The sequence below is a fragment of the Leptodactylus fuscus genome, chromosome 1 (assembly GCF_031893055.1).
Source record: "Leptodactylus fuscus isolate aLepFus1 chromosome 1, aLepFus1.hap2, whole genome shotgun sequence".
NCBI classification, from domain to species: domain Eukaryota; kingdom Metazoa; phylum Chordata; class Amphibia; order Anura; family Leptodactylidae; genus Leptodactylus; species Leptodactylus fuscus.
In genome coordinates, this window is record NC_134265.1 from 115981528 (window position 1) to 116002960 (window position 21433).

The following is a 21433-nucleotide window of genomic DNA, read 5'->3' on the forward strand; positions in this document are numbered from 1 at the left end:
GCGCCGCACATTTTACCCCTCTTTCTACTCTAGGAGGTATGGCGTTGGTGACGCCACACTCCTGCATGACGTCACTCGCTTCATCTGCGACGCACAGTGTCTCGACTCCCCCGCCTCCTTTACAAGGGGGCCCACTGAGGCTCTGTCGCCCAAGGGCCCATAAAAACCTGGAGCCGGCCCTGGGTCAGCATGTTCCGATTTCAACTCATCGGCGTCCTACGGACGCCGATGAACTGAATACATAAGCATTTAAAGCAGGAGGTGTCACAGCTCAGCTCCTGTTTTAACGCTGAGCTCCGGCATTTGTAGTCGCGATGTGATGATGTCACATCGCACCTACAATATGTGTATGAGGGAGAGAGCTGCGGGGGAACGAGGGAAGGTGAGTGTGTGTGAGAACAGTATGACGCTGGGGCAGATGAACGGAGGGAGAACGGCATGACACTGGGGCAGATAGAGGGGGGGAGAACAGCATGACACTGGGGCAGATGAAGGGGGGAGAACGGCATGACACTGGGGCAGAGACGAGGGGGGACATGAAACTGTGGGCAGATAAAGGGGGAGAATGGCATGAAACTGGGGACAGAGATAGAGGGGGGGACATGAAACTAGGGGTAGATGAAGGGTGTATATGAAAAAGGGGAGAGATGGAGGGGGGGACATATAATTTACGGGTAACTGTAGGAGGATTATACTGTGTGGAATCACATGAAAAATAAATGAGAATGGGCGGAGTCAACATAAAAGTGGGCGGGGCCTAATTTGCTGTGGCGCGCTGCGCGTAGGGCCCCGCCAAAGTCAATTGCCCAGGGCCCCACAAACCCTGGATCCGCCACTGTAAGGGGGGCTGGTTTTGTTTTTGTTTTTTTTACATAATATATTTTCCAGACTTCACCTAAGTCGTTGAATTGTAAGAGTCCATAAAGTGCATTTAGGTGACACCTGCAGGACTCCATAATCCTATACGACCTGCTTGTGTTACTTGTAGAACATCAATAGTTCTTCCTGTCCCCTGTAAATCACATACAGCTATTTCCCTGCACTCATTTTCTTCTTCCCTGCAGAGGATTTCTCCCATTACATCACTGTAGAGAGATGCCATGTAATGGCACTAGCATCCATAAAAATGGGATGATATGATTAAGAACCACTAAGGTGTGCTATGCATAAATAATGGTACTTCACCTGTTTCTGTGGATTGTGGGATTTGGAAATATGTTGGGAAAAATCTTCCATTATTTTTTGGTACAGTGCTTCCTACTCCTTTGTGCATCCACATCAGTTGAGCTTGATTACTTGCTTAAAAAGAACCTTTTACTATCACTGCCAAATCCAGCTCTTGACATCATTTTATAGGCGCTGCTCCACTGATTCTGTCAATGTTGGAATTTTTTCTCTAGCCTCACCATTCCTGGACAATATGTGCTGTTAGTTTTGATACCTGATATGCTGTCCAGGCTCTGTGCTGTCAGGTGGGCGGTGTCAGGCAGGAGCAGGCAAGAGCATGATTCTGTACTCTGCCTCTGTCCAGTGCTGATTGGAGCTCTGTATCATGCCACCTTTTCTGCTCCTGCTTGACACTGCTCACCTGACCATACAGAGGCGAAGACTACGTTATTATCTGCAGTGTCTGCCAACAATTGGAAAAGGAAAAAGTTGTGCATGGAGGACTTTTTCCGCTGTCAGTGTCAGTTTAAAAATGACAGACACCCAACAGACCACATGATAGTCAATTGGGGCAATCTGCATCTGTTGTCTGGGTGCCCTGATGGACCTGAACAATGAAGAAGCGATGCTAGTGTGAACCTAGCATAAATAGAATATCAGGCACCAAAACTAACTGCATTGATTGTTCAGAAACAGAGAGCCAGAGAAAATAAATTCAGTTTAGTGGCGCCTATTAACAGATGCTAAGAAATGGAGATGGTGGAAGTGGTTAAAGGTGCTCTTTAACAAGTAATGGAGCTACGGCCTACCTTGGTAAACCAGTACTACTTCTACAAGCAATTTCAGATGCTAGTGGTTGGGTACTTTTTGTCATAAAGAGAAAAATGAGAGCATTATGAGTAGGATTGATTAGCATTAGATGTTTAGAGTAAAATTTGCACACATTTCTGGAGTAACACAACACACTGCTTATTAAAGAGTATCTGAACATTTGCAATAGTAACTTACTAACCCATGTAGGACAGATTTCTGGTGATGTAGCATATCTTTGGAGCATGGTCCTTTCTTGTGCCAAAGATGCACCACATTGTTTCTTCTGTCCCCAGCTTATCCCTTTTACTGAAGTGGGAAGAGTGGGGCAGAGATTGAAGTGGGCTGGGGTGTGGACACATAGGACTGAAAAATTTCGTATAACTCAAGCCAGAAAGTTAGTGTGAGTTATACTTGAGACCTATGCCAGTTCCTGACTGGCACAGATTTAAATTTGGTGCATGGGAGGGTGCCTGAATTATTATTATTCAGGTACATCTTGTGCCTGCCAGGGACTGGAATAAGATTGTCATGCAGTCCTAATAAATTCCCCACAATATGTGTTCTCATATTAGGAATATAGTTGTTTAGTTTCTATTACTATACTTTGAGCTGACTTAAGCCCTGAACAAGGGAATATTCCGTAAAGTATTTTAATTTATGCACCATGATATGTATTTGTGTATTTCAGAGAGTGGAATTCTTCAGGCCAACATCTGGTTGGTTCATTGGGGAGTTGCGTACTGGATCATAAAGTGAAGCTGAAAGCTAAATTGTATAATATTTAGCTCACATCTAAGTAAAGTTTGAGGAATTTTTTAATTAATGTATTCTAGTCACAAAGGCATTAAAATCAGTACCTGTATAAGTCACACTTTATTTATTAGTTCATTGTAGTCATCATATTGTGTATTTTCAACTTTTCTTTTCCATAATATAATAAATAGGATTATGTACAGTCTGTTATGAATTATAAGAATAGTAGAAGTTAATAGAAGTTTCACAATCACTTTAAAGCAGCAGGATACAAGCCGTGAAACACAGATCTATCCTCTCTTTATACAGTGAAACCTCTCCAAAAGTCCACCTGTATAAGAAGGCCACCCCTTTATCCAAACCATCCACCATATATTATGCATACTGAAGATCTCGGAGAAGACCACTTTTCAATGTGATTTTGGGTGGTTTCACTGTATAATAGTAATACAAGATGGTACTATATTTTTTATTATTATAAACTCTACATCTGGTAAGCAAATTCTTTTTCAGGAGAAATAATGTCATGTCTGTCACTTATTGATTGTTAAATATAGCGTGACCTAGGGGCAACATGGTGGCTCAGTGGTTAGCACTGTGGCCTTGCAGCGCTGGAGTCCTGGGTTCGAATCCCACCAGGAACAACATCTGCAAGGAGTATGTTCTCCTCGTGTTTGCCTGGATTTCTTCCCATTCTACAAAAATATACTGACAGGAGAAAAAAAAAAAGTACATTATGATCCCTATATGGGGATCACAATCTACATTAAAAAAAAAATGGAGTGACCTTAATGCTCTCCGGCAACTTGGCCTCTTGAACTGTATAAGGCCCGGTTCACATGTGTGCATGGGTTTCTGCTTGGGAACCCCCCAAACGCAAACCTTACCTGCATAAAAAAGCGGTTACCTTAGGAAATACACGGACCCCATAGATAATGGAGTCTGTGTGGTTTCCGCACAAAATATGTGGAGAGAAAAGTGCTGCTTGCAGCGCTTTTCTCTCTGCATTTTTCATCCGAAGAGGGAAACGGAATGACCCAAACGCAGATGTGAACCGGGCCTTATACATACTATATAGCATTAATAATATTTTCAGCAAAAAAGCAAAGAAACCAGCATACGCCAAGTATTGAATAATTAAAATCGTGAAACTTTATTCTTCAATCCATAAAAATAATGAGGAGGCAAGGCAAAGGCAAGGCGTATTAGCAGTTGCCTTTGCCTTGCCTCCACATGGATAGGAAGACTATTTTTATGGATTGAAGAATAAAGTTTCACGATTTTAATTATTCAATACTTGGCATATGCTGGATTCTTTGCTTTTTTTGCTGAAAAGTGTTTCTTCGCCGGATAAAAATCCTTCGGTTCCGTGCATCCCAGGCCTTACTGACTGTATACGAGGGTGAGCTGGATACAATTTTTCTTTCTTCTATATTAGCATTAATAATACCCCAGCAGGTGCAGAAGGTGGTCTACTGCAGTCAGTCACTGACTATTGAGAACCAGTGCTATCCCATCCACAGACAACCAGCCACAGAGCTCCCTAATGTTAAGAGAATAATATTAAGACTATGTTCTGCAGCAGATGAGCCACAGAATTGTATAATACATGATGCAACTATGACTCGACTGCTGCAGCAAACATAGATATACAGCAGTCTGTTCCTCCTCTTCAAATGAGAGTATGTAGCAGAGGAGGCGTGTGCTACAAGGTTCTGCAGCAGCTAGGTCACTGAACTGTATAATACTCTGTGTAAAGAGTATTAGCTATGCCCCAACTGCTGCAGCAGGCACAGTGGCCCCTATATGGTGCCAGTCACTGCCCCCCTTCACAGCCAGCCAGCTTTCTAAAATTGTAATGCCGCATGTATGAGGCAGGATATAAACAGCAAAACAGACATTTCTAGTGAAATTAGGGACATCTGACAATTATGGCACAATAATGCACCTGACTTGCCAGATACAACATCATGCAAACTGACAAAATCAGGCAAGCAGCCAAAAGTTGGAAGACTGCAATCCATAGTGTATTTGCCTAGTATACAGCAAGCAACTGTACACATACATACATACTGACACTGCACCTCACTGGTGACCCGACAGGACACATAAAAAGCAAAAAGGTGTTGTGCCATCCATATACAGCACTATGTGTGTCAGTCCCAAGTGATCCCTTGTTTCCCCTCCATCCCCAGTCAGTGGATGAGACAGGCTGAGAGCACACAGGAAGTGAAGATTTATATTGGCTTTATATATTTGCACTAATAAAAGGACATCCTTGGTGAGACTAACTGATAGATGTAGGGATACAATGATGTGATCATCTCTGTTAAAATGAAACAATCTCTACTTATTAGACGGATCAGCTCTGCTGTAATAGATGGCCGCGCTTTAATTATTTAATGGCCAATATTCAGCTGAGCAGTGCCATCTTCTGGAAGATAACATGATTTAGAACGCTTTCAGCACTACACAGTAATTACGGCAATTTATGAGAAACCTTTAATCTGCCTCCTTTGACTCGTGGAATTAGAGCGGTTATATATTTATATAGTGGTTCTAAACTAGATTACATTGATGGGATATTATCCCACTGGTGCTGCACATACATTTTAGGGCACATCAAATTCTACTTGCCAGACATCAAAAAAGTGCTTGGGATGTGAGCAATATATGAATTATTTCTCAGAACTGTTCCAGTTTTTTTTTCTTGCACTTTGCTGGATATCACATTCTGTGCCATTTATTTCATTTTAATCATATACTTTCCAACTTAGAGGTCAGTGCTGTGTCACGTTTGTGATAAAATAGTGCAAATAATAGACTCCTATTTTAAACATTGTATAATGTATTTTTGTAACAATATATTTGCTATTTTTATATAAAACATAGAGAAGAATGAGAACAATTTTGTAAAATTTTCCTGCTTTGATATTCGCCTAGAATTTTGGACAGAATGTTGCCCACTATTTGTTACATTTGTTAGAGCTTAGTTTTGCTTATATTTATGCTTGTGGCATGCTAAGAAGACTATTTTTGAAACTTTTTAAGGCCGGGTTCACATGTGCGCCAGTGTCTCAGTTGAATGTGATCCATTGGAGACTCCATTGCAGTAACGGAATGGGTGGAGAGAAAAGTCTTTTCGCTCTGCAGCTTTCAGTTTTGAAATGGCGGACATCTGAGAGACACCCGATGGACCTCAATATAGTCAATAGCAGTCTGTCGTTGTCCATGTTTGGGGGCATTCACAAGGAGTGATGCGGCGCTGATTCTGGTACGATAACACGTGTAAGAATCAGCGTTGCAAAACAGAATCCCATTGACTTCAATGGGTTCCATTTAATGTGCGTAACACATTGAAATCAATGGGTTGAAAAGCCTCCCTATTTTAGCAGTCCAACTCTGTCACTCAGGTCCCCCAGCGGACCTGAATGACAGAGAGCACAGCATTAGTGTGAACCTAGCATTAGTTACATATCATAATCATGGCAATACTCTCCCCACCAGGGCTGCTTTAACCATAGGACAAGCGGTGCATTAACATTGGACCCCCAGGGTTCAGGTACAACTCCCACAGGGTAGATCACTTTTTTGGGATAGCTATTCCTGGACTGAACAGGTTGGATATATCATCTTTAATTTTGTTCTATGACACTACTTTCCAGTAGTGGTGATTGTAATTGACCAATAAAAGCAAAGCCTTCAGATATTTTAGGAACCTCTTGAATCCACTGTTGCTCATTTGTCATTTTTGTTTACACCTGAGAAGTGGAAAAATAAACTCGCCATCTTCATGGTTTGTGCAGGAAAATCAATAGCTGTTTCAGAAAAGTATACTTGACTATAGAGACAAAGAAGATGCTGTATCAGCATGAACGAGGCAAGTGAAGCAATAAAACCTCCTTTCAAGATAAAAGAAACCATTACTTATCCTGTAGCACTTTTTATTGAGATAAGGAAGAGAATAGGCCTTTTCCTCACTTATAGAGAGAGCCATCCAGTCATAATACCTTGGTAAATGTTTTTCTATAAAAGTATTCTTCACTTGCCATTATTTTACACCACCGTATTTATCGGTAGATCACTCATATAGTTAGAAACACAACACCCTCCATGATAATGTCTTCTAGTAAATTAGGTGATCTGTAAGTACAGGACAGGTGCCTGGCAAGGCCATTACCGGCTACCCAAGCAATTGAACCCCAGCTTTGAAGGCACACATTGCGGCCAATTTATCATGAGGGCATTTATTTGCCACTTTTAATTTTTTACTAGTATTTTTTATGACAAATTTATGAAACCATCTTAGTGCTAGTTCCTTAGGGGCATCAGAATTGACAAAATTTTGGGTGCAGTTATTAAATGATCACTAACTTTTCAGACATTTTAGTCTCATTTAATAAAGCACGTGATTCTGGAGCAAAATGTAATGCACTTCAATTAAAAATGTTACTGTTTTTCACCTCAAAAACATCTAGAGTTCCTGCCACTAGGTGTTTCTCTTCTAGCTATTTACCGTTCACTCTCTGTTGCTAGGCTAGATTCATCTCCATAGATGCAAGACGGATCAAAAGGAGTGGAAGGGGGAGGGGTTGGTCTGTTTACACAATGAATGCAGATGGGAGGGGCTCAGGGGTGAACCTGCCCCTTTCGCCGCCCGAAGCGAACGACAGAAAGCCGCCCCCCCCCCCCGGGGAGGAGGGGGCGTGGCAGCACGGGGTGGGGCTTAGCGAATGGGGTGGGGCTTAGCGCTGTTCGCAGGCAGAGAGCAGGCACGGAGAAGACCTGCTCTCTGCCTGAGCGTGAGGGGAGGCTGCTGGAGCAGTGCTGCTCCAGTGGCCTCCCCAATCCACCACTCCGTGCTAAGCCAGTCCAGCTTGTCCTGGACTGGCTTAGGTAAGAAAAAATGCCGCCCTCCCTGGGGTCCTGACATAGCGCTGCCTGAAGCGCTTGCTTCAGGTCGCCTCATGGGAGGTGCGGCGCTGGAGGGGCTGGTTCTCCTCACATCACTTATGCAAACTGCTGAAACTGAATATTCTACACATATCACAACTTACAAAATAAATATTATTCACAGACAGCAATCCGCCTTACTGATTGTGCTTTTCCTGTGTCATGCCTGCACGGTAAATGCTAACATGTAGTAGGTATCTGCATATACCTGCTCTATATTTACAGTTTACTGTTCCTGCATCTCTTATGTTAGGCTCACTTGGGTTTTCCTCAGCTATTTCTTTGCACTTGTACAGTTACTCCTGACAAAATTGCATGTAAACAAACCAAACTATTTATAATGGATAGGGGTGTATGTGTGTGTGGGAGGGGGGGGTGCAGATTGCTCCTTATTGTACATACCCACAGCCTCAAAGTAAAATGTGTTTCCGCCAAACCAGGGATATTAGCAGCAGAAAAACTGATAGGACACCATGTATGAAGGCTTATACAGTGTTAGAACAGACTCCCCAACAAGACCCTGCACATATCTTTCAACTTTCCTGAACACTCAACAACCCTTTAAGTCAAGTTAGAAGGGGAGTTTGCTTGCACAGCGTTTCTTCAATATGGGGCCTTAGGTTTAAGCTTAATGCCATTTGTGGATTCAAAAGGAATGGGAAACATATATATATTCTATCTATTCTCTATCTATCTATCTAATAATATATATATATATATATATATATATATATATATATATATATTTATTTAGAATTCTCCATCTTTCAGAATCCACAATGGATTCAAAAAAGCGCTGCAAGATCTGCAAGAAAAAAGCTGTGTCTCTAGCCTAAGCGTAAGATCCCACCTAAGTATCAACGCAGCATTTTTGACCACTGCACAGTCCCAGCAAAAATATTGAGATTTTATTAGCCTCATCCATACATTGTGGAAAAAAAGATGTAGAAAGACTGTGTTTTGAAAAAACTTGCATGTTAACCTTAAATGCGGAATTGCGAATTCAATGAAAAACAATAGTTTTTTTCCCCAGATTTCTCTTTAGCTGCATTTTGCTACACAGGGCCTTGAGTCCTTTTATCATTGATTTTCAAACCACAGAATAGGGGATCAGAGTCTGATCGTTGGGGGTCCCCAGTGATTAGAGGAATGGGGGTCCATGAGTACTTTGTGCGAATGAAACAGTAATGATTAGTTTCATGTATTTATATTGTACTAGCAAGGCACTGTACTCCGCTATCGCCTTCACTACAATAGAGAAACTCCACTGAAACCTATCTAGGGCTTTTTATATCTTCCTAGGTAAGGGGCAAGACCACAGAGAGATTAATATTGCTGTTGTGTTTAGTTCATAGAGGATAGATGAGATATACAGTATGCAAATCTGTTTTCCAGGATGTAATTAGGAAAACAATACCTCTACTTGCTGCTCTCTAGGGGTAGCCCCTTAAACATCGTGCATGACTTTTTCAACAAGCCTTATGCTATGATGCGGGGTTTAGCCAAACCAGTAAATCTATTCCAAAAGGAACAGAATCCCAGATGTGGACAGCACTGTTTCAGTCTGGTTGGATCTCATCAGCACAGCATCGGGAAAACTGGTTTGGCTGAGATGAGAGACTATAGACCAGGGTCTGGGGATAATATCACTCCTTGAGGAGAGAGCACCTTTGCAGGCATATGGAGGCTTACAAAGCCATTTTCCCTCCACTGGGGGATTATGGATAGATGAGACATCTACAACATGACAAAATCTCAGATGCAAATAACATAAGGCTATTAGAGATGAGCGAGTACTATTTGAAATGGCCGTTTCGAATAGCACGCACCCATAGGAATGAATGGAAGCTGCCGGCACGCAGACTTTGCCGGCAGCCAGCCGACTTTGCCCCCTGCATGCCGGCTACATCCATTCATTCCTATGGGTGCGTGCTATTCGAAACAGGAGTTTCAAATAGTACTCGCTCATCTCTAAAGGCTATGCTCACATGTCAGATTAAAATCTACTGGATATTTTCAGCAGAAATCCCTCAGATTTTAGCAGTGGATTTACTGCAGATTTCCTTTTTGCTCTCCAGAGGTGCATGAGTATTAGCCCTACTGTCATTCAGCTGAGGTAAATACATGCATTTTCTGCCCAAAATAATGACATGCCTCTTATTTCCATAGTGTTGCCAGAAATCTGAGCACAAATTTTCCTATTCATGTCAATGGGATGGTGGAAATCCCTTTCACATGCATGAAATGTGCATTTCACAAGGATTTAGGTTTGGAATATGGAAGAATCTCGAAATTCTGAAGTAATGAAACAAAAATGATAACTTCCATTATATAAGAATTGTACCATATTTATATAAGATCAAACAATCTTTAATGCACCTTTTCACTATGATTTTAGAGGACTCGGACTTCATGAATGAGCCATGGTTATTTCCATACATGCACATTAAAACATATGTATTGGCATGCTCCATACTTTCTACAGTCATTTATTCATATAAATTCCCAGAAAATGTACTTTATAAATGATTTTAAATTTTTTTTTAAAAAAAATCTGATTCTATAAATGCAATGCAAGATAATCTAAAATAACCAGATTTGCTCCAGATGAATTTCACTGCATTTTTAACCTTACAAATTTCAAGTACATTATCATACCTTAAAAATATTATCCATGTACAGATTGCCATTAGCCATTAAACAAAATGTTACATTATAATTAAATCTGACTTTGCACCACCGAACCGCACAGGTAATGGCGTAATATTGTAGGCGATATTTCAATAATGAACTTTTCAAAGTGCAAAGATAGGAAAACATGCATGTATTATTCTTCATTTTACGGCATTTCTGTCCTGTCCTCTTCAGATTGTCATAGCAACCCACATTACCGGAGCCTTCCTGCAAAATTTACAGTCTGGCGTGCAGGAGAACTCAGATAAGAGTCTCATAATGTTCATAATTGAAACTTCCCATAAAAATATTCACGGTTACATTGAGTGAAATTAAAAGTGGAGTGGATTGTTAGTCTTATTAGAGACTGTGTGCAGAATGATATTTAAGGGATAATTATTTTATAATGTATTTGTATTTTGTATTGCATTTATAAACTGCAGCAAGTCATTCACTCATTACACCTGAGTGGCGAGAAATTAAGCACTATTCAGTCTGCTCCAGTGGATGCCAGGAGACAAAAGCTTTACTTACCCATGTACATGCAGAGCTGTGTGCTTAGAGCCTGTACGGCGGCCATACAACTCCTTAATATTGAACTGTGTGACCTCTGCCTTCTCAGGCTCTATTGACAGGTCAGGTCAGCCCTATTGATAGGTCTTTCCTAGAATGCTTCTGTATATATAGCATCATACAGCCCATGCTATAATTTTTTTCCTATGACATTTGTACAAAAACTGGCAAAAAGAAACCTTCTGTATATTTGAGGACAAAATGCAGAATGTGACATTTCCTCTTGCTTATCCTTGTTTGCTAGATGGCGCTACACCTCTTCCAAACACCATTGCAGTCTTAAACTGCCCCAGATTTATCACAGTGCCTGATGCTAGAGGATGCATCCCGAGCATTTTACACTTCTACCACCAATTAGCAAATTTCTGTTATTCTGAACAGAAATTTGCTTCAGAATTTTGGCAAAATTCTAGCTCTCATTTTGCATAGTAAGCCTGCAGCTTATCTCCTTTGAGAAAACAAAAAGGTAAAGCATGATAAACTCCAACAGTCTAATCCTTTTTTCCCTTGATATCTACCTTCAGGTAAAAGTTGGGCAACACCCACACAAAATAGAAGTTTAGCTGGTCCCAGCAAAATCAGAGGGTTTGGCCAACATTAATGTGCCTGTCTAATGTGTGTAGCCAGGCTACACATCCCTTAGGGTAAGTTCACACGGGGGTTTTTGGACCAGAACCTGAGGTGAAACATTCAGGTCCAAAAAACGGGTTGCCACGACTGGTTGCATCCAGTTGCACGCTCTGCTCCAGATTAGGCCCAATGAATGGAGGGAGTGTCTTCAGCCCGAATCGCGAGGTGAAACAGCCTGAAGAATGAGCATCTCCCTTCTTTTTCCGGGAGCCAGAACAAGCCAACTCCCGGAAAAAACACCTGACCAGCTCCCATTGATTTCAATGGGAGCCGTCTTTTTGGTCAGGATTTTGAGGTCAATACTGCCTCAAAATCCTGACCAAAAGTCTCCGTGTGAACTTACCCCTAGAGCAAAAAAGAAGATAGTCACCTGATTTCATTTTCCTTCTTTGTGCTTGCATTTCATGTGTGTAAGATAATACAAAAGTAATATTGCAGGCTGCACAGTGCCTCAGTGGTTAGCACGGTTACCTTGCAGCACTGGGGTCCTTTGAATTCGACCAGTTCAGAGGTTCCTAAACTTTTTTTTCTCGTATGACCACTTTCAAAAATTTACTTGTTTCGGTGGACCCCTTGCTGCTACATTTCTACCATATTCCCAAAACTTGTTAAACAAATGTGAAGATTAGATCTAACGATGGAAATTTGCGTCGCGGCTGAGTCCCATGGGGGTCTACCTAGACGACTTTGGGAATCACTGGACCAGTTCAACATCTGTATGGAATTTGTATGTTCTCCCCTTGTTTGCTTGTGTTTCTACAGATATTCATACTGTTAGGTTAATAGATTAAATTGGAATTTAGATTGTGAGCCGCAGTGAGGATAAAGATAAAAGGCAGACAGAGGCGCAATAAAAAAAAATTGTCAAATGAATACAAAAGTTAATATACTTTCATGAACTTTGAAAGATGAAACATTAACACTTTTTTTTGGTTCTTTTATTTTTAGAAGTTGCCAAAGCATGACCAGCCTGTTCAGTAACACTATGTCACCTGTGAAGGAAAATACCTCTTCCCTCCCTCGAAAACAAGCCTGTACTAGTAAGCCACCTCTTCGGGCCCTCTATGATTTGCTTCTGGCACCAATGGAAGGGGTAAGGATATAAGATTTATAGAGTTTTCTATGCTTATTTCTTTTTCAGGATCATATTAAAACAGTGTGATTGATTGCTTTAGGTTGACACAAACAGTAATTTTCCATTATGCTTTGGATGTTTTAATATCCAGGGGTGTAACTAGCAAAGACTGGGCCCTATTGCAAACTTTTGACTTGGGCCTCCCCACCCCTGATATAACACACGCTTTCCTGGCCCCCACATGGTATAACACCCCATATACCCACACTATAATGTCCCAATTGGTCTTCAGACAGTATAATATCCCAAAGTGGCCCCTCCACACAGTATAATGTCCCATAACGGCCCTGTACACAGTATAATGTCCCATAGCTGCCCCTCTACACAGTATTATGTCCCATAGCAGCTCCTTTATACAGTACAACGTCCCATTGCAGCCCCTCCACACATTATAATGTTACATAGTGGCACCCCACACAGTATAATGTCTCATAGCGGCTCCTCCACACAGTATAATGTCCCATAGCAGCCCCTCCACACACTGAAAAATGTCCAATAGCGGCCCCTCCACACACTGTATAATGTCCCACAGCAGCCTCCATACAATATAATATCCTACAGTAGGCCCTACAGTGTTCGTTTCAAATATCGCAAAACAAATCTCATGGGATTCCCCCTCTTGCCACAGGCCCGCAGCCTTACTTTCCAATCTCCACTCCTGCTCAAAGCCACCTCCACTTCCCTTGCACCCAAAGCAATGTGATATGAGACACACAGGGTCCCTTGGAGGGCAGAAGTATAAGTGGAAGCGGCTGTGAGCAGGAGTAGTGGTTTGTAAGTAAATATGGCCCATTACCTGCTGAGTTTACTCCAGCAGGTAATGGCCCATTAAAAAAAAAAAAGCAGCCAGGGCCCACCAGGCCCCCTAAGGTACGTTGCAGCTGCCAATGTTTATATCATACAACACTGTATGTGGTATAATCACTATTTCCAGCCCCTGACCCAGTGGACAATCTGCACAAACGGTGAATGGTTTAATACAGTACGACAGAGGTATGCATAGGGAAATATTTTCAATGGTGAGGGAACCAAGAGTAACTAAAGAAAACTCCAAGCAGATGATGCCAGTGGAAAGTAAACCACTTGATTGGGTTGAAGTAGAATAAAAATATCACTCAAGTCTTCCCTGTCTAGAAGATACCTAGAATAATCCATCATTATCGAAAACTTTTTTGTTTTACTTTTTAAATCTTTTTATTTTTTTCTTTTAAACAGCAGTAATACTTTTGCCACACAGCCAATCTATTAGATTGGATTTGCATGGATATAATACATCTGAATTAAGCAGACAGTATCACAGTCTCAAATCAGGGCTTGAATAAGGCAAATTTACAGCATCATAGATTATGGCAAAAGACTGTTCTGTAGAGATGAGCGAACAGTAAAATGTTCGAGATTCAATATTCGTTTCGAGTAGCTGGGCAGAGCCGACTGCGCATGCCCGCACTACAAGCGGGCATGCGCAGTCGGCTCTGCCCAGGCCCGATGCCTGGCAGAGTGAATTCAGAGCTGGAAGACACCGCGGGGAAGCTGCACGGAGAAGACTTCTAAAGGTAGGAGAAGAACCAGCATTGATTGGCCGACTGTATAGCATTCGGCCAATCAATGCTGGTTCTGCATTGAACTTTTCCATTCGAATAGCGAGTGGTACTCGATCGAGTACGAGTATTTCGAACACCGTAGTATTCGATCGAATACCTACTCGATCGAGTACTACTCGCTCATCTCTACTGTTCTGTATTCATATATCTACTATCTTTCTTTACATCTGTATTAAAATGCCTGGGATATCAGTAGTCCTGAGCCCTAGACCTGTTCAGCGCTTTCTTTACTACAGGGTGTTAAAAGTTTGCTGTATTTATTTTTTGTGTTCTTCTTTTACATTACATTCTGTTAGATTATATTGTGATACAGAAACATATATTTCCAATCATATACATTTCATTAAGAAGTGATTCTTTGTTAAAGGAAATCATCAGTTAGCTTAGAAATCTGTAATATATTTTAACCACCAGTGAATTGCATGTGTCCATATCAATAACATTATTTGTATCAAACCTCAAGGGCTGAAAAGATTGGCACTGTAAATGTATATCTGAAAGGTAATAGATAGGCAATGTATTAAATTCAGCAGAAGCCTAAATATCATCAGACCTTTCTGTTAGAAATGTAATAAATAAACCGTATACTTTACATGTGATGAACTCTAGAGGGAGCCAGGGATCTAATGTATTTATTAAAACATACAACACAAATTATGATGCTGGACAAAGATGTGAGATAGATATGATACCTTTAGTTTTATATATTGACATATACAATTGTATTGTAATGTTAATATATTAACATATGTACATGCCCACATGTTTTGTATATGGACACATACATTTTTAGAAAAAATACAATTACTAATGAATAGAGAACATCTTATCGGGGCGGCTGAGCAACGATCTGTGGCTGCTTCTATTCACCTGGGGTCATTCCACTGAAGTTTGTCAATAACATGTATATTAAGCTGCGATCACAAAATCATTCAGCGTCATGTTTAATGCATGCACCTAGCAATATCCTGTACTCATTGTACCCATCTTACCTGACTGTCCTTTTAGTATATGCTGGGCTGGTATGCACTGACATACAGTTTACTAAATCTATGGAATAGCACAGTTACTACAATCTACGGAGGCATTCCATAATAAAAATAAGCTAGCTGGTATATTTTTTTTATACAGTGGGATCATATGGGTGACGTATTTGATTGCATGCTAATGTAGCGGCATTCAGAGTCTTACATTTGAGGCACACTTCAGGAAATACAACGTATAATTCCGACTAGAGGCTCTGATGTACTGTGAACAGAGCCTAATGGTGTAGTATAGGGCAGGGTGGTATAGTATGTAGAAGACAGTACAACTGTATTTCCACAATTATCAGTGTTGTGACTCTTCATATAAAGGCATTTCAAAACCTAGCCAGGTATTATTATTATAGCTAGGAGAGCAGACTTCTTATGCCTCGCTAATGAAGACAACCTGACACAGTTGGGCTCCTGCAGGAGTGTCCACAAGGTGTGAACTGGAGGAGATAGGAATGACAAGTGCCACTACCAACCTACCTGACATTCCCTAAAAATCCAGCCCAGTGCACAGCACTAAACAATGCTCAGTAAACCAATCTGTTTTGCTGAGAAACAAACTTTTTGGATTCCATCATCTCACCCATGTAAGCAATCTAGGTGAGATGTATAACCCCTCTAGTATTATCCCAGCCACCGGCTTACAATATATACACGCACAAGTCCCTACCTCCTGGGCTGCTGCAGTACAGAAGGGGCTTGCAGTGCACTTTATGGTGGTGGTGGTCTTTGTCCCCAGGCACCTCCTAATTGTCAGACTTCCGGAGCCAGATGGGAGCTTGAGTGCCCATGATGGAGACACAAGGTATGCAGAAACAGGGTAACTTGCAACTTTGAAGAGGAGAACAGATTCCATAATTGGAGGTACACTTCTTACAAGTTTACCACTGTGGGTTGGAGCTGAGTAGACACCCAGGGTAGCAGATTGCGCTCTCCTTACTAAGGCTGGTTTTTCTGTGTTGTTCATCATTTTATCTCTCATAAAAAAAAGTCTCATAAAGTCTTTCTCCAGTGTGAAAGATAACCGGTTGCTCAGTCTGTCTGGTGGCACAGGCAGAATCATTGCTCTGAGGGCCATATAAAATGTATCTTCAGCTACTAGACTGGCACGCACTTCTCAGTTTTTTACCCCTAACACAGTGAATGCCTTCCTCCTGTCTATTCTCAGATGTATTTTGGATTAGCTGGATGACCTCCAGTCCATTGAGAGGCCTAACTCAGTCTCTCTGCCCTGTCTCTGCTTCCACAATCTATCAAGGATTAAAGAAGATTCCTAGTCTCCTCCTTTCCAGAACAAACTGCCAGGGTTATACTAAACTCTGCTTCCCATACACATTGGTACAGCCGAACATTGGTACAGATTGAACACAACAATTGAGATGATTCCACAAATGCTCACTTGGGTTCAAGTCTGGGGAATTAGAAAGCTAGAGAAGAACTTAGAAGTCTTGATTTTGTTGTTCCAAAGGTGCCATTTCTTCAGTCACGATACTCTTTCAACACATGAACAATTCAGAAATATTCCCCTCCTCCTTGTTCCAAAAGCCAATAATCATCCCTTTTTGTAATTCAGATAAATCGCCCCTCTTACCCATGACAGTAATGGGCGATTATGTGTTCAGACAGCCTATCGCACAACTTATATACCTACTGATACATTATTTCTTTATGGGCTACGTGCTGCTGATGTCAAAAGTAGAAGGTGGTCATAATAATGTGACTGGTTAACTGTACATATAGATATGTACAGTATGTGTGTGTCATTAAGTTTTCTGCTTGGGTGTCATTGCCTGCTTCATTGTGCAGGGTCATTATGTAAATCTCATATATATACTGCCATTTCAATTAACTCTTCTGGTTTCCAATCTGTACTTCTCATTAACCCAACCACAGAAATGTAGCTTGTGGCTGCACATTGTAATTTCTCTTTCTGTCCAGCATTCTCTCATTTTGCAAAAATGTTTCCATCTCCCGTGAATATATATATGCATTTTTTTTTTTTACTACTTTGAGTGGCTCACTTGTTGTTTTTGGCAGATTGCACAATTTTCCAGCCATTCTTTTTGCTAAGAAAATCTGCCTGCATCTTGTGCAGAGTATTTGTTAATCCCACTTTTTCACTCCAGCATATAACCCCTCGCATCTTGTGTCTGAGTTATCCAGCATAAAGCAAAATATTTTATTCAATGTGTTGCTTGTCCTCGGAATATTACGTACCATTCCCTTATGAGACATCCATATAAGTCCCTCTTTACAGCTGCCCATAAACCTGAAACATACGCTTTTCTTGAGAAGAACTTTTGTAGCTTCATAAAGTTTTGCTATAATTGGGTAAACAAATCTGTGGCCATGATATCATCCCATTATTATCTTGTGCCAGATTATCCAGTGTTGGTCCAGCCTGTTCCCTCATCATTAGCATGCCTTGTTTGCAGCTTTGAAGTTGTGAACCATTATTTAGATACTTTGACTCAATCCACTGCATACCAGCTCTTGGCAGTGCTATTTTAGAATTATGATTCCCTATGTGTTTTCTGGCTTCCGGACAAGTCTTTTATATGGAAGTGCCAAAAAGAATTTTACATGTAACTTTTACAGCAGGAGATGGAATGTTAAGTTACAGATGTTTAGAATCAAGGCAACAAACACTTAGGTAGAATGTACTTTCTCACCAGATCAGCCTGTCTGCTATGAATGAGTAGGCTTGACTTATTAATTATGTGCAAAGGAGTTTTTTCTCTGCATGCTACATTCAGTTTTTCTACAAATTCACAGAACAACATGTTAAAGGGAGTCTGTCTTATTGTACATGTAGTCTTATCTGCCAGATGAGCATCTCTCCTCTGGCAAGTCTCTGAGGTGGGGTATGCAATGCTGCACCACTGTCTGCCCCTGAGATGCAACCTGCACATTTTCATCAGCGCCCCCCCACTGCCCGCACATGATGTGTGCATCTTCTATTTTCCATCCAGTACAATGCAGTAGGAGTTGTGATTCCAGGTCTGTAATTACAATATTATTATAGTTCAGAGCAGTATGTGGGGGAGGGGGACTATAGCCTGGAAGGGGGCACTATTAGGGCACTTTTACTGTAATAGTGCTTCCCCCACAATTAATAAAGTTACTTATGTGAAGGCTGCTTACAGTAATAGTGCCCCCACAGGTACATCCTATAGATGGGCTATTACCTCCAGGGGTGTTATTAAAGCACTATTACAGTAATAGTGTCCAACCACAAGGGCTAGTTCCTCCACGTAGGCTATAGTGATTTTCCATTACCTGTGGGGAGCACTATTTTCCAGTTTAGGAGGACTTATACAAAGTGGGGGGTACCTATTATTTCTGGGGAAACTGTTAGGATTTGCTCACATGGCAGAAAATGAAGAGGAATTAAGGCAGACTTCCACCTCAGGTTCCTCGCCATTTTCTGGCCATCCAGCTCCCCTCCTTTCACTCTCTGGTTAGCCTCAGTTGGCTCACACTGGGGGTTCTGCGGCAGAATCTGCAAGAAGATCGAGGACACTTAATTTTTTTCTAGTGAAGGGGACATAAGCTAGAATTGTGTGTGTGTTATAAAATAGACCACAAATAGACCACTGTTTTAGTATTAGAGCAATTGTTCAGTTGACATAGCGCAGCCAGAAATACTATGTCTGACCTTCATTTTTAATCTTTCCTTTTATTGTGTAATCCTTCTCTCTCATGCCGCTGAGTGGCTGGTTTCTTCCTGTATAAGGGATCTGCTGTGTTCTTAGTCATACAGTAGTCTCCTTGCATCTGCTTTCCTTCACTACTAGCAACATACAGTCTCTCAATAACAAATTGCAGCTGTATCCCTCTCTTCCATATTTTCTACCAACTATATTGCTCAAGACAAATTCTTTGGAGACTGAACATTTACAGGAACCTGCAGACGGAACAGTAACTGCAGGCGGCTTGTGGTTGAGAACAATGCAACTCTCCCCTCAAAAGACATATTAGACGGTTGTATTTACTTGCAGGTACTATAACAAAGATTTATGGAGAATAATTGTAATGATAGGATAAGGAGGTTTTAAGAATTTTAATACGTAATAGGCCTAAGTTATATAAAAGTATTGGCCTACTTTATATAGTATATAGTCCAAGCTTGTTATACCCACAATGTCTTGCTGCACATATACCCAATCTGAATTTATTATGCTTATTTTTATAGCGCCATCATATTCCAAAGCACTTTACAGACATTGGCAGTCACTGTCCCATATAGGGCTCACAATCTATATTCCCTATCAGTATGTCTTTGTAGTGTGGGAGGAAACCAGAGTACCGGGAGGAAACCCACGCAAATACGGGGAGAATATACAAACTCCTTGCAGATGTTGCCCTTGGCAGGATTTGAACCCAGGACTCAAGCGATATTAGGACATCTGAAGGGCATCCAATTGAACACCATTCATAATAGGAACAAAATACCGATCATGGTTGCCCAACTTTGTATAATGGTTGGTAACCAAAGGCTGCAGAAATCTTGTGACTCGCACCAGAACCTAATATGGCACATGTAAATTATGTTTGAGCACAATATGATCACGCTTACGATGTGTCCTCAACAGGGTTATGTAGAAAACTACACAACTGAAAAGATTTTTATAGAAAAAAAAATACCAATTTCTCTTTGTTTATGCATCTCTCCATCATAGTAGCCCCTGCTGTACACATCCGCCCAGTATAACACATAAATTCCTTGAGGCCGTGTTGGATGAGTTGTTTGGCATTCATGTACCTTGTAACTCATTGATGAAACCATGTTCTCCAGCAGCGGTTTGGCAGCCATTTCTGTATCATTAACCACTTTAATGATTTGCCACAGCATCACTGACCGTGAGAGACTGTTACATGTTCTCATTACAGAGCCCGTGCACAAAGGAGCAGCTGAAGACAATGCAGTCGTGTCTTTTGTTAGTCACTATATCTGAGCTATTGTCTCCAACAATCTTTTGCATACAGAAGGATAGTTCTATTCTGGTATTGTGAATTCTATTAAAAGAGAAACATTGTATTCTCTGTCTTGTGTGCAATATAACAGGTATGAAAAATATAGCTATATATCTTATATTTTATAGGAGTAATATGGAAAGATCATTTTAGCATAAATACATAATAACCCCCTCTAGCAAAAACATTTAGGAGCTTTCAATGTACATTACAAGCCCATGTTCACCATCATACCCTTGTACTGACCTTTTTACTGCCAAAGGGTACACTACAAACATCATGACAGTGAAAGGCCTAGATATAATCCAAACCACAGCGTGTTTGAAGTTTTGCTTGAGATTGTCAGATTCTTACTATTCACATGCCAGGGAGGTAAGATCTATATGAGATCTTGCTATTGAGATGAGGAAATCTCAATAAAGCCATTACTAGGATATAAACGGCATTGCTGTTTTAGTGCCACAAGTTGAAGATCAAATGTATATATGCACTATGAATTAGCATCGCTTCTCTGAGTATGCAGAGAGTGTCCATTAATAAAATATGTAAAGTTCCTGAATATAAATATACAAAATAAAGGCATCTGCCGCCCATACATTATATCACTATACTGAAAGTGGCACTCCGTTTTGTTTTTTCTTTATTTTCTCTTTCCGTCCATAAATATAATTCAGGAGGTATTACAATATTTAGTTATTACTATCTGAAAATTAATGGGATCTTTTTATTTACTTCGGTTATGAGATCTCATGGCGACACCTTCAGAATTATGTGTCTTTCTTTTTTTCTCCAGGGTGTCACCATCTCAGGCACCATAACTTCCTATGTACTGGAACTATATGAACTGCTCCATGCAGGCTCTCTGGTGAGAGGGATGACAAACTCCTATCTCAGGCCGGGTTCACACGGAGTATTGTGGCTCGTCATTTGGTACGTACACGCTGCGAGATCTTTTGCGGGCCGTATACGCTCCCATTGTTTTCAATGGGAGCCGGTACCGTACACGCGGCACTATTTTGCGGCCGTGATTTTGCGGCGGCCGCAAAATAGTGCCGCGTGTACGGTACCGGCTCCCATTGAAAACAATGGGAGCGTATACGGCCCGCAAAAGATCCCGCGGCATG

The 21433-nt window shown here is 41.1% G+C and overlaps 1 protein-coding gene across 4 annotated transcripts in view; it reads left to right on the forward strand.

The window, feature by feature from the left end:
• TTC28 (tetratricopeptide repeat domain 28) overlaps positions 1-21433 on the forward strand; it is a 450602-nt gene that overhangs the window by 396861 nt on the left and 32308 nt on the right. For all 4 annotated transcript variants that reach the window (XM_075276534.1, XM_075276535.1, XM_075276536.1 and 1 more), the window contains one exon: positions 12511-12655. In XM_075276534.1, coding sequence (XP_075132635.1) covers positions 12511-12655 — 145 coding nt within the window. The remainder of the gene's footprint in view (positions 1-12510; positions 12656-21433) is intronic.